The sequence below is a fragment of the Euprymna scolopes genome, chromosome 4 (assembly GCF_053919585.1).
Source record: "Euprymna scolopes isolate OS-2025 chromosome 4, ASM5391958v1, whole genome shotgun sequence".
NCBI lineage: Eukaryota > Metazoa > Mollusca > Cephalopoda > Sepiida > Sepiolidae > Euprymna > Euprymna scolopes.
This window is the reverse complement of record NC_136485.1, coordinates 96,991,231-97,006,589: the sequence shown is the minus strand read 5'-3', so window position 1 is coordinate 97,006,589 and position 15,359 is coordinate 96,991,231. Positions and strand designations below refer to the sequence as shown.

General features: G+C 34.0%; 1 protein-coding gene across 1 annotated transcript in view; it reads right to left on the bottom strand.

Moving 5' to 3' along the window:
• Positions 1 to 15,359, bottom strand: part of LOC145269030 (uncharacterized) — a 202,028-nt gene that overhangs the window by 23,035 nt on the left and 163,634 nt on the right. The window contains exon 5 of the mRNA XM_080124624.1: positions 4,754 to 4,880. Coding sequence (XP_079980750.1) covers positions 4,754 to 4,880 — 127 coding nt within the window. The remainder of the gene's footprint in view (positions 1 to 4,753; positions 4,881 to 15,359) is intronic.

Sequence of the window (15,359 nt, the reverse complement as noted above, 5' to 3'; positions counted from 1 at the left end):
ACACCTTTTCAACATCATCTTGTCTGGGTCATTTTGACATTGGCTTTTCTATTCTAAAATTAACTCAATTTTTCTTCTTCACTGATTCTCCCAATATTAGCCCAGCCTTGACAGTCGTTTTAAATTCTTTTTCGACACACATCTTATCTTCCTTTTAATAATATTATTTAAACTCATTCCCTTTTCCTTGCCCCATTTGTGAATTATTCCACAGATTTCTGCCTTTTGGATTACTTTGGACCATCTTCCAATTACGCAATTCACATGGATTTTACTTGTGGAAACGGATTTTACCGTTATTGGATATTTTACCCTTCACCAGACTATCCATTCACATGAAATCATCTTTTTCTTCACCATATTCCCTCTGCTTCACTATTTGTTACCAAGTAAGATCTAGGACTTGGTAATACATGCTTTATGAACTACTTGTTCTTATATGTATGATTCCTATAGATATCATAATGAATTATTAGATCCAAATGTAAAATATACAGCTCAAAAGTATTTATATCTCTAAGATAATAGTAATTATCTATCAACTTTTCCCCTGCACCTATCACTGTACTTGATCTGTGAATATTAGCGACTGACAATCCTCTTGATAGCATTCCTTAAATTCAAAAACTTAAGATGTTTTATGTTATGAGGTGTGAATCATCACTTATGGGCTTTCTTTTGCATGGCGGACCATAAGAAACTTTTCTGTTCGTAACTTTTGCAGCCTACTAATCTAAAAACACTAACATGTCTAGTTTTTTCTTTTTTCTTATTACAGGTTTGACTTTAATCCTGAATTTGTTTTGTTATCTTTCTCCTAAATCTTTTTTTGTCAAAAATACTATTATTAACCAATACTTTTTCTTATATTTAAAAAAAAAAAAAGTCTCCCATGAAATTGAACATTTCCCAAATTATATTTGCATATTATCTGAACTCAAAAACATGCGGCTTTTTTGTATTTTTTTTTTTCTTCTAAAGTATGCATTACTTCTAGCTAAAGTTAATACATAACCCTAAAGGTATTACTTCTTAACCAGCTTTTTAAACGAGTTAAAAATAACCAGACTTTTTCAATTTGATAAAAGTTCCATTATAGCATATTTATTATGGGGTGGAGGTGGAGCAATTTAACATCCCAGCTCGACCTAGATAAAGACAAAAAGTATCCATGCATTAACATGAGAGGGGAGACTATCTTCAAGTACTATCCTAAGCCATGAATGGGGCAACGGATTTATACTAAGTAGATATTAATAAGTCCTTCTCACCTTTTTTATTTTATTTTATTTATTTATTTTTTTCAATGGAGAGTAGATAATGCATGTGGATGTGTTATCGGCAGCTCCAGTAACTCTCGCTTCTCCTTTTTTGTCCTTCAGTCCTCATTTCCAATGAGTGATTTTTCTGACAAAGGGTAAAGAAAAAGCTGCTTTCTAGGTCGGTAGTACTTTGTAAAGAGTAGCCTGAGATGTCGGAAAATTTCTGTTTCTATGTCTATCCTTGTGGTCATGTCACTAGTAAGGGTGCTGGAGGTAAACGTTTCATCTAGGCTGACGTTACCCGCCTGATAGTCAGGGACCCGAACCTTGGATTAACCACTAAGAAGGCTGTCCTATCAGCAGGTGCAAAGTATCAGGGCTGCTGTATTGCCATTTGGTGAATGGATTCTGGACCATACAGTAGTTTCTGGTAGGGCCTCTCGATGCCATACTAGTGGGTAATTGTTACGGTTTTACCTTATGTGCCACAAAAAAAAAAAAAAAAAAAAAATTAAAAAAACATACAAATATCTGTGCGTGAGGTTGCCAAGCTAATCAAGAACCTTGATTCCAGTAAAGCAACTGACCCTGACGGCATTCCAGTTATAGTGCTAAAAAAGCTCCAATCAGAACTTGCCCCCATACTTACAAAACTGTTTAAACGTTGCCTTAAGAAGTGCTTTCCAACACCCTGGAAAACATCAGTATGCCCTGTATTTAAGAATTCAGGCGAAAAGTCATCTCCCTCTCAGTACAGACTAATAAGTCTCCTGTGTGCCATGAGTAAGTTGTTGGAATTCATATTAAAGAAGTAGTCAAACACCTCAACAGAAACAACCTTCTTAGTGACATGCAATATGGTTTCTGCTCTGCAAGATCTACAGCAGATGTGCTAACGGTTATATCACATAGGATTAGTGAATCTCTTGACAAAGGTTTCCTTTCCAGGGCAATTGCTCTTGACATATTGAAGACCTTCGATAAGGTATGGCATAAGGATCTACTTCACAAGATTTCCAGCTACGGTATTACTGGAAATATTTTCTCAATCATTAAATCATTTCTCTCTGATAGGTTCATAAGAGTAGTGGTTGATAGGCAGAAATCAGAGGCCCACAGTATTAATGCTGGAGTCCCCCAGGGGTCCATCCTGGTCCCAACTCTCTTCCTGATCTACATCAATCATCTCCCAAAACACATACTTTGACATCTATGCTGATGACACGATCATCTATGGCAACACATCAAAGGCCGTAAATGAAAAAGTTCTCTCTAATTCTCTCTCCTCTGATCTTGAGTGCGTGGTACAATGGGGGAAGAGGTGGCTGGTCACTTTGAATGCATCCAAAACCAAGCTTCTATCTTTATATCATCAACGCTCTGATCCCCATCTGGCATCAATTGAAATGGATGGCTCTCGTCTTGGGGAGGCTCCATGTTTTGACAGGCTTCTAGGTTTGACCTTTACTCCTGATCTGAAATGGAACACGTACATCAAGTCTGTTGCCAAGGTTGCTGGAAAAATCGTGGGATCCTACCACTCCAGAAGATATTTTACTGCTGATGCAATTCTCTATCTATATAAAAGCCAAGTATGTCCAAGGATGGAGTACTGATGCCACATCTGGGCAGGAGCTGCTAAATCCTGCCTATCCTGCTTTGACAGAGTACAAAATAGACTTCGTGGATTAGTGGGGGATGCCCTTTTCTCTTCCCTGCAACCTTTCTCCCACAGAAGAGACGTTGCGAGCCTGTCTTTGTTTTATTGTTATTTCCATGGCAGGTGCCCCTCTGAGCTCCAATCTCTCGTCCCCCCTCGCCAATCTTTCACGAGAAACACCCGTCTTGGCTGAAACTACTGTCAATAATTTTCCCCACTCTTTATCTGTGCCTAAATCAAAATATAGATTCCATGAGCAAAGCTTCTTTCTTAGAACTGCATGCCAGTGGAACTCTCTGCCGCTGGCCTGTTTCCCACCTGACTACAACTTGGACGTCTTCAAGTCCAACATAAACAAACTCCTGACAAACCACTCCCTTAAGTAAGGCACTATTAAAACCCAATACTAATGATTACTACAATACTATCTCATTGATTACGGTACACGCAATAACCCTTATCCCTGAGTGGCCTTCGGGCCTTGATAAGTGGTGACCCCCATGTAAAAAAAAAAAAAAAAAAAAAAAGAAAAAAAAAAAAGAATTACTTTTATATGGCAGACCATGGAAACTTTCTTTTGCATGGCAGATGATGCTAATTTCTTTTGAATTATTGCATTATAGGTTTGGATTACATAAATTTGTGCTAAATTATTTCATTTCCTAAATATGAAAAGGCAGTTTTAAAGTAAGGGGAAAAAAAATTCACTGAATGTTACAAATCCAGAGGTTACTATTTTTTATTTTTAGATACTTTTGAGAACATTTACAATAACTATAAATAATGACAATCTTTTTGTATTTCATTATTGGCTTTCTGGATCTAAAACAATATATCATCCAAAGCAAAGCTTCCCAATATATTTTATTAGGATCACAAAGTCATAAATATAATCTAATTAAGGTAAGAATTACCAATTTGACATATGTATTAGCAAAATGATCTTATTTTTATAAAACTCATGTTTAGAAGTAAACATAATGCTAAAGATGATCTCAGCTGTGCTTTATCTAAAACAATTCTACAATATGCTGATTGAAAAGTTCAAAAGGACTTGCATAGCAGAAACACCACTTTTTTTGGTTAAAATAAGAGGGATAATTTTCTTTAAAATGTAAACTTTTTAATTTATTAAATTCTTGCTTCTTCATTTAAATTTTATAGTAAAAAATGAAATTTAAAAAAGCAAAAACAAAAAAAAATATATAATCACCTTTTCTGTTGTCAACACACCAAAGTTATTTATCTTTCAAAATTTGTCACTTATAAAGAACAGCTTGGTTTTAAAAGTAAGAAATATTTTTTAAAATTCTGTGCAGCTAAACAAATCAGTCAGTGCATAACATCATCATCATTTGATTTTGGTATCTAAAGTGCTGCGATGGTTTCAAACTCTAGAGGTTTTTCTTGGTCTCTGCACACTCTCATACCTAAGGTTATGCGTTAATGAGTTGAAGTAGGAGGTGCTATGTTGTATATGGCCAAACAAGCTAAGACACAAAGCACATGTCATGGAAAATCTCACCAATACTAAGCTTCAGATACATAGTTCAAGGAATTATGGCATAATGAAGCTATTGGAAGTCGTTGCATTTGGGATCCATATCTCAATGTCATGACAGTTACTGGATCTGGTCAGATATTGTTCACTGCTTGTAGCCTTGATGATGGAGCTAACACAGGCAAAAAAAAAAACAAAAAAAAACGCCCCAGGTCCTGAAAGAAATGTGCTTAAATGTAAGAATTGGTAGCAAGTTCCTTCTCCAAACAACAGAAAGCAGTTGTTGCATAATAAGCGAACATAAGAGAATATTCCTGATGAAAATATTACCTTTATCCTTACGGATCTTTCGGAGTTTAGTAAGAGTTTTAATCAACTCTAACATTTTGTAAACATCAGATTCCTTCTTTTTAACTTCACCAAGCACCGAATCCACACAGATTTTCATTTCTTTATCCTAAAGAAAATACAATTGAGAAAAAGAATGAAAAAAAAAAACTAAGAATCAACAAATATTAGAAACATAAATAGTAGAGTACAAGGAATTTTACAAATTGATGAACCACAACAAAAACTGGCTACAATCACAGGAAAGAAATTTTACTTCTCTCTCTGTACAAAAAAAAACAAACAAAATAAAAAATTGAACATCTATGAATGGATGTTTGAGAAAAGAAAGTTCAATTTGTCGTACAAACTACCACAAGGTTGCTTCCTACCAGACTACATCATGGTTGTCTTAAAATATAATATAAACAAATATTTGTTGAGCCGTCCTATAATTGATTTGCTTCAAGTAATCTTGTGCCCATTTCAGCAATCGTTTCCAATCCTCTTGTAGTGGCATTCATCTTCTAACAGAGAATCTCTTTAATCCTTATCCTAGAGTAGCCACCAGGCCTTAATAAATGGTAACCCATTAATATGAAAAAGTTTTAAATTATATCCTCCAGGTGCAAATAATCATTTCATGAATTCATATAAATTGATTAAATTTATTAACCCAATTTTTTGGAGATATATATATATATATATATATATATATATATATATATATATATATATATAAATAAAAGGCAAAAGTAGCGCACGCGTTTTTGTATATCCAAGAAAGTTTTTCTTTTTTTTACAACTTTTTATATACTCCCTAGATAATATCTATGATTTGCGAAGGGACGTTGTGTCTACATTTATTTTGATTGACTTTTATAAAATTCATGCTATTCCATCCTCATTCGTGTTTTTTGTATAAAAGTGAGACTGATCGAAAGCGAAGGCAGCTTCTCGGCCTTTCGTGCAGGAACATCCAGAACACAATTAGCTTTGATCAATGTGGGGGACACACACACCCCTCATATCAGACAATTGCTATTCATTTGGACACTATCTTTTTGTGTGAAACTGGTTTTCCCCAACATCGTGGGGAAACAGATAAATGAAACGGGAGGGGGGGGAGCTGAACTGGCCTTCAGCCAACCTTCATTTAGCAATACACATGAAAAAATTGAAATGGCTTAACGTATCTCAATAATGGCATACATAGAAAGAGCTTGATAAGCGTAGAAAGAATCTTAAAAATGTTTAAATCCGATTAAAATTAAGGAAGTTATGACTATTTTTATGACTTGCACATTTGGATATTTTTCCTTCTTTAAGACTATATGCATTTTGTCACATTTTTTACACTACTTTTTCAGTAAAAATGTTATATCTTTGTTAAAACAGTAGATTAAGCAATGAAAATTGCTATGTAAGTGTATTTTTGTGCAAGGAACCAGGATATGCTACTGAAAATCTCTTGAAATTAATGACTTCCAAAGAATTTGGAGCAAATGCACATAAATATGCTGCAATTACTTAAAAATGCCATGTATCCATTAAAAGAAAAGAAGTTAAAGAACTCAAAGCTGAATTGTAATGCATTTTATGTACAAAAAAAATGATATTTAAATCTAAGACTGTTTAAAAATGAATACATTGCAATATTTCTTTGGTAGTAATGTAGATTAATACCTTCTGTTACCCCTCCCCATCTGATCATCTCTCCAAAATATGTGATTCTACCTTTAAAGACGTGAGACCACTTTGAAAAACTTTAATAAAAAATAAACAAAAATTATTTTAGAATTTAATGTAAAATGATTTCTCATCTTGAACTATTCCAGCATTTTTGGGTAGTTAACCCAATTTTTTTCTATGTTAGATAAATCCTGGGAGTTTTTTTGTTTTTTTTCTCTAAAAGGCGATTATATGTGGTTTTAAGAGTCTTTGTGCAATTATGAGAAGGTGGGGAGGTTGCCACTGACTTTTGGTTAACGATAGAGCTAAGGGAAATTATGTGTGAACATCCTGAAGACTTGATAGAAACAAAACAATTTTAGAATTTAGAGTGGGGGTTGATTTCACATAAATTTAATGTAAAATAATTCATCATTTCAAAACTATTCTAGCATTTTAGGACAGTTGACTAATTTATTTTTATGGGAGATTAATCATATGCACTTATATTTTTGACACATATGTAGTTTACCAAGGAATTTTGTTTGGTGGGGAGCTATGCCACTTGGACTTAGCGTTATTGTTAAGGCTAAGGTTTTAGGAGGAGGCTTGCTACTCATATCTAGGGTTAGATGTAAGATTAAGCAATTTTTTTTTTTTTTTTTTGTTAAAAGCGTTTGACATCTATTGTGAAAGTTTACAAGAATTATGACAAATAAACAAAAATAAATGTAATTTAAAACAAGTGACATCACTTTAACAGAAAACATGATCTCTGGAAAAGTATGAAGTATTTTTGTCCCATCTATTTAAATATTAAAAAAAAACTTCTTTTTTTTTTTAATATAAAATAAAACTCTTTGCTAAAGTTGAAAAATTGTTTACAAATTTTGAATGGGTTTGATTTTTAATTACATTTCATGTCTTTTTCTTGCTTTTGTTTCTTAACTGAGCACCTCCAACAAATATTTAAATATCGATTTTGCAATTTTTTAATCATTTTTTTTAATAAACATTAATTTCTATTCAATAATAATTTGCTGAAAACAAAAAAAGACATAAATTAAAATATAAAAGGGTTGTACCGCTCGTACACATGAACTTAAAATATTTCACAACTGTTGCTCAAAGTGAAACAGTATTTTAAATTTGACTACTATCTAAATTTTTTAAATATAGCTCTAACGAAACATGTAAAAAAATTTATAACCAGATTTTCAATTTAAAAAAAAAAATCGATCTGGAATAAAAAACAAAAAGAACGTCTTTACATCACACTATCGCTGCTGCTACTATTACTACATCAGTCTACATTCAAACTAAAAACAATTTTTTTCCAGATAGGTTTTTAAATTGCTACATACCACAAGAGAAAACAATGTACAATTATTTTTTTAACGAATAAACATAGTAATAAGATTGTTTTATTTAACAGTGATTCTCCAAAGCAAATTTTTTTCTAAATTTTCCAAACTCGTCATGTTGAAATCTTTCTTTTTAACACAGCAAAAAAAAAAAACAAAAAAAACGAGTGGTCAAATATATTTTGGAAATCCGAAACTTAGACTTGACATCTCTTCTTGCTAGTTTCCAAATTTCATTAAAAATTCTTAATACAAACACGTTAGGCACATTTACAAATCAGGAGGGGGGGGGGTCGTTACAAAATCTTATCGAAAACACTGTTCACATTTTTATCACTCTTAAAATATATAATGTACATTATTATTTATTAATTTATTTTGAAAGCATATTCATTTCCGAACAAAACGGTGGTATTTCGAAGATGTCAAGTGCTTTGGTTTGACTATTTTATATAACTATAGTAGCAGAAACCCCTTGAAAGCCATGATTATCCAGAGCATTTTTTTTGTCCATGTGTATTGCTACTTCATTTCTGCACCTGCATGAACTCATTCACTTAGCAAGTCAACTTTTTGATTGACATTGCTAAATTTGAACGCTTTTCACTTCCTATGGCTTCATAGCATAGCGGTAAGATGTCACGTTTTCTTTCACTTTCTTTTCCATCACGTCACAAGCTCGAGCCTGTCTGACTACTAACACTTTTTTTTTCTTTTACACCTCCAAACACTAGTTTCTTATAAATTGTATGCATAAAGCTTGTGCTTTTATGAATAAAATTGAAACAATAAATCATAAAACAACATTTAGTAGTTTTTTTATTTTGTAAATTGTTTAATAATATGATAATGGTTGTAGTAGTTGCTACATTTACAAAGGAAAGGTGAATAATATACATGATAGAGTATATGTAGATCTAAGTTTGAAAACTTAGATTAAATTTACATCTACAGTAACTGGCAATTTTTCACTTTGCGCCCTTATATGGAGACTATATTTTTGTTTCTTTTTTATATACAAATGAGTCAGCACTTATCAAGAGCATTATAGCCATTCAAAAATAAGGTTAATGAGTTTGTCAGGAGACAAAGGTTGAGACTGACCCAAAATTACTTCATTAAAGAGGACAAGAATTTGCTAATATTGGAAAGCAGCTGCGTGATATTGTGTTCCATAGATCCGTGACATTCTTAGAAAGAAACTTAACTTATAGAAGTTCTGTTCAGTTTTAGGCATACAGAGGGTGAAAGGAAAATTACAGTTATTGAAGCTGGATAAGTTCTTTTAAATGATTTCTAAGAGGGGAGGGTATAGATTGGAGCTCAGTCAAGCACCTACTATGAAAATAATGATAGAGTAGACAGACTAACAATGTATCTTAGTAGACAGACTAACAATGTATCTTAGTAGACAGACTAACAATGTAATAAAAATAAAAAGGCAAAAAAGGTTTAAAAAATCATCAAACTAGGAAAGTGTTCTCAATCTGTAGTGGAATGGGACAAAAATGGATGGTCACATTCAATGCTGCCAAGACTAAGCTTGTTTCCTTCAATAACTACAAGAAACCTTCTCTACCACCAATAGCAATGGCCAAGAACACATTGCCTGAAAGTACTTCTTTTAAACTCCTCGGCCTAATGTTTACAGGGAATATGAACTGGAATAAATACATTGAGAGCATTGCTGCAAAGAAGGTTGGCTCCCTCTACCATGCTAGAAAACTACTTACGCCTGAAAGTATCCTGTACCTCTATAAGGCCACCATTTGCCCATGTATGGAGTACTGTTGTCACATCTGGGCTGGTGCATCTGCTGCTTGTCTCTCGCTCCTGGACAGAGTTCAAAAGAGAGTTGCCAACCTGATAGGTCCTTTCAGCCTCTGTTCCATCGACGAGATATTGCATCCCTCTGTTTGTTCTGCAAATACTTTAATGGTGAATGCTCTGACGAACTGCAAACACTTGTACCTCCTCGACGTAACTAAACCCGACAAGCCACTAAGTCTCACCCCTTTACAGTAGAGATCCCTAGGTGCAAGAAAGCCTTTTACTCCAATAGTTTCTTTCCCAGAACTGCAGGTCTTTGGAACTCCCTTCCGGGATTCTGCTTTCCCAACTGTACTGATAAGTTCAAGTCTAATGTGAACAAACATCTTTCTACTCATGTCCCTGCAAATTATGTCCCGGATAGTAGCCCCCTGCTTCAAAGTGACACTGTGCCTTGTTTGGGTGGGATGAAAATTGAATAAAAAAAAAAAAATAAAACAAAAATGTAAGTCTTCCATTTGAAGTTTATAACAATAGAGTACCATGAGTGCATGCAGCGAGGTGCATACTTCAGTGAAGGGGTGTTTGACCAGATGAGATAGGGTGGGGAGTGCAGAGAAATATAAAAATCTAACTAGTGATATAGGACCAACCACAGCACTATCATTCTTAGTTTGTTATACACAAGCCAGATGGCATATCTCAGAAACGGAGACAAAATTAAAATTATCTTCTTGAAATGCTGGAGAAGATATTTTGATTTGGAAAAGCATTACTGATAGAGACTCCATACAGTGTTGAGTGAAAAAATCCAGAAAACTGACACAGATATCAGTGTGAGCAACCACCCCTCTCCCAGGAAGGAGGAAGAGGTATTGAGTGATTGAGACAAAGAGAGGCCTTGAGAGGAAAAGAGAAAGGGTTTTTTTTTTTTTTTTTTTTAACTACTCCCCTCCTTGAGGGAAAGGGGTTGGATTCGGAAAAGGGATTCTGAGAAACTGGAGCAAACTAAACAGTCAGGCCGGCCAAGCGCTCCTTGGCTTGGAGGCCCTTGAGGGCTTGATGTTAACTAAACTGTTAATGGGATTTGTGACTTTTACTTGATCTTGTCAAACACTGTTTACTACTTGTAGTCGCCTTAGATTAAACTATCAGTCGTGAACTGAAGAAAATAATAGTTTATTATTGTTTATCAGAGTTCTGTTTGTTTGTGGTGAGGACTCTTCATTTGTAGCAAGCAGACCGGACCAGCGGGGGGATCAAGAAACCCAGAGATGACACAAGAAACCCGGAGACTTCACAGGACAACAAAAGACAATTGAATCGAGAAACAAAGCACCTCACGATGGGACACAATGTGTGAAGGCACCTAGTGTCATATGAAAGCCCCTGTCATAATCAAAGCGGGAGGAGATTCTTCAAGGAAAAAGCTAATTAATCATTTCAAATTGAGGCAATTTATATATTCATAGATATATAGATAGATTCATGAATAAGTGCTAACACTGTCGTTAACATTGTTACTGAACATGTTGGTACTGATATATCTTTTTCAATATACATACGTTAACCTAAATTTAAATAACTCTACGCTAACTCTAACCTATCACTAAACTACTCCTATCCTTACTCTAATCTATTCAGTTATATTAAAAGATGTATAAGTGCCAACATTTTACATTTTTAAAACTAATCAAGTAAGTGGTCATAGTAGAAAGCGACTCGAAAGCTTTTTATTAGTTATCACACTGAATTACTTGGAGGGCACTACTTTCTAAGGATTATTTCACGTACCGTTAATTAATGGTCACGTTATAATAATTAATGTTTAGCAAGGTGCCATCAATTACCATTTTATATTTGTTAAGAAATCCGAAATTTAACTGCAATCTCGCAGACAAACATAACATCTGTGTTAAATTGACAAGTCACAAACTTCAGAATTTTAATGTCTTTTATAATGCAAACCCTATGGTTACCCCTAAAACATTTTTGTTTTCTAGTTTTAGTACAAAGTTACCTTTTATTGTTGTGGTATAGCTGCATTAAACAAAAATCGATAAATAGATAATAGACAGAAACAAAGTATAGTATCTATTCTGATAGACCACTTCATCGCTACTGTTCTCGTGAATTGAAGAAGGAATATTTGTATACTGAGTCAATTTTTATGTTATTTAAATTTAAGTGCCCCATTTTTAGAAACTGACCTTGTGGCCTACATTCGAATTTGAGGTATAGGACAAAGAGAACAGATGGAATAACAAATAAAAAAAACGTACAAAAGGAAAGACTGAAAACCGTTAAAATGTGACATTGCAAAAGTGTAACGTTACACACGTTTACCCACGCGTTAACATGTAAACACCTGGGACCCAAAACGTTGTAGCAGAGTACATCGCTAGGAAAAGAGGGCAAATATTAACTCAACTAACTTTTAGTGTTGTAATAACGACATTTATTTCCAGGTACTTTCCTGATAAAAACGTGATCGTGCTTCTTTTCACTGACCTCTGCGCACACGTTCTTTTTATAATCTTTTTCTTTTTCCTTACAGTGACATCATTTCACACACGGCTCAGCATTTACATATAGCTGTCATACTCAGTTACTAAAGTAAAGTGGTCAACAAGATTCTAGGGTTACCGGAAGGTTCCTTTTTCATAAGTTACACCTCGAGATATAAGGGAGGACGTTTTACTTACTCTTGATCTTTACTATATAATTTTAAGTGTTTAGCAAGGGCGCATTAATTACAATTTAAAATAATCAATAAATTATCTATATCTATATAAAGTTAAGTTTTCATCGGAATTGCATTGATATTAAAAACGAGCTTCTTAATATACTGAGTCATAGATATACGAAAAGTCAGATATGCGAAAGACTAAATAAAGCTTTAACTCAAATGGTAACGACTTAGGCTTAAGCGCTAAATGTTTTAGTGTTGGTTTTAGTTAATGTAACCCAAATCATTTTTTTAACTTTTGAAAGCATTACTATATATTAGGTACAATATAATAAAAAAATAGAAAATTGGCTCTTTAACAATGGTTTCTATATAAATTATGACATTACATTAAAGTGTATTGTATGATAGAGCTATGGCGGGGTACTATTATATATTGAGTACAATATAATAACCAATGTAGGATTGGCACTGTATTAATAAATACAAAATCTGCATAAATTAAAATATCACGTTAAAACATTTTATAAATGGGCAACACTGGAATTTACTACTACAAAGTGACCCCAAAAAAATAAAAGCACAATGGAGGCCATCTAGAACATATGCTGTAAAACGGAGAAAAAAAAGGCCAAAGACCCTAGTGTTTTGATGTGATGTTTTGAATATAATAAACTAGTTATGACCAAAGTTTCATTCAGACAAAACACTAAGAAACGGGACTAATTATAGTTGGGGCCCCGTTTTTTTTTGGGGGGGGGGGGTCACCCTGTATATATTGGGTAGACTATATTAATCAATAGAGGATTGGAACTATAATAACAAATGTGAAATCTAAATAAATTAAAGTATCTTTAAGCAAATTTTACGAACAGGCAACGCTGGGCGGCCTGCTAGTTAATACTATCACACTGTAACAGTATTCCAAAACGTAGGGAAATATATGTACAAATCAATCTAGCTATATGTTGTGCTAAGCTTCGTAAGATTAGTAAATACTTATTGCAATATCTGTCAAAATTCACATTAGAATTGCCCCCCCCCCCTTTTTTCTTTTTTTTCTTCCTTTGAAGATTGTAATGCTAGGTATGGGGCAGCCAAACCAGCTGCCAACATTGCCCCGCTTTTTTATTGAAACCAACCGAGAGCTCTTTTTAGTATCCTCGCTGTTCCCTTAAGTGCAATTGTCTGAATCTCTTTTGCACTTGGTTCACCAGGAATATTAGTTAGGTAGGACTTCAGGTTCTTCTTCATAAGTCCTGTAGAACCTATGATAACTGGTATGATTGATATCCCCTTTAGGTTCCAGTTTCTTTTCATATCATACATGAGACCTTGGTATTTGGTCTGTTTCTTTCTTTCAGCTCTGTTAAGACCGCCATCATTAGGAACACTCACTTCAATCAAGATTGCAACTCTCTCTGACTTATTCCATATAACTATGTCAGGTTTCACAGCAGCATTTTCAAGGTAGGTGGCTGTAGGGATTACATGGTCGTAATGTATGGCATGTAAGTCATTTCCAACTGTTCTTTCAGGTTGATGTTCCCAGGACCCATAATGAGCCGTGACGTAATGGATTAAGTACTAGGTGTTTACATTTAAGTAACATTTCGAGAGGCTGAAATTTCAATAGTCAGTTCGGGCAATACTAAAAATATAATTGAGAATATTTTTTTCATCATAGTTGACATGGCAGATTAGATAAAGGTTCCATTCTGAAATCTCTGCAGATTCTCGTGTTCGGCAGAAAGATTCCACATTTGACAAAATAAATTGAAGATGGTTGAACCAAGATGTTGTGCCTTCAAAGTCACAACATTTTACTGATGTACAACATAAGCTCTATTTTATGCTATTCATTTTCCAAATACCCTGCATAAGATGACATGGAAAAACACTTTATTTTATCCACAATGCAAAGTTATGTTATGAATGTGATTTTTATATAGTTCAATCTTTCGAATCAAATGTGTAAAGGACGTGAGAGTGACTGTGTTTTTTTCAGAATTCATACAAGAAAACATGATTGTATGATCGTTTTCATAATGGTAAATGACATTAACACCGATCAGAGCGATGCTACCTCGTAATGCTGGTGTTTTTCATATTCAAATCGGAGGTTTGGAGAAGAGAGAGTTGAAGCTTCATCTGTCGAAACGTGCAAATAATATTCAACAGAAGGTCATGTAATACAAATTGATGATTTTGTGTCACTCGATTGTTTCAATTAACTGTAGCAGCCATTTGCCAACTGCACGAAAAAAGCTTTCCCTTTCCTCTGTCTATTAATTATCTCCAATTATGTTTCACTTAAGCGCAGCTCCATTTTCCTTTGCGACTGGAATTCATTATTTTTATATTCTCTCACACCTGATTAATTGTATATCACAGCTGTCTAGCATTACAGTTCGCTAAATATCATCTAACAAGCTGTCTGACCCGCTATCATTTAAATGTTTCATCAACGAAAACTACAATTTAAGATTACATTCAATTAAAAATTACAACATCATTTAACAAGCAGTTTACCTCTCGAGGTTACATCATATGACTATCTGGAAAAATTGTGAGACATGAATTAATTCTTATTTAATTTTAATAGTAAAGTTTCAAATTCAATTCCCTATAAAATCTTTAATTTTCTTTTTTACACTATATTTCCATGTTTTTCTTTAGCTGAATTCTACCATGTGAGAAAAAAAAACAAACGTTTCAGTATGTTCAGTTGCACTTTTGCTCTTTCATAATAAATATCTGATCTTATTACATCTGTTGAACAACAGCAAAAGTGTTTTTTTTTTTTACAAAATTCCACGTCAGATGACCAGAGAATTGGCAGGACAGATCAACTATGACCAGAAAACTATAAACAACCTTCTTTGAATTGGAAAGGTTGAAAGATTCATGAATGATCACAAGAAGCACACAACAATTCCCAGTATCTGTGCGGTTGGGGTTATAACATGTATCGTAGAAAAAGAGAACATCAAACGTTGTCGATCGCTTGCTGTCTGGTCATGTCTGTCCCCAGCAAATTTCATTCTCATTCCATCTTTGACTCTAATCTCTCCGATCCTTCTCGCAGGATCAACAACTGTGGTCCACTGTTTGG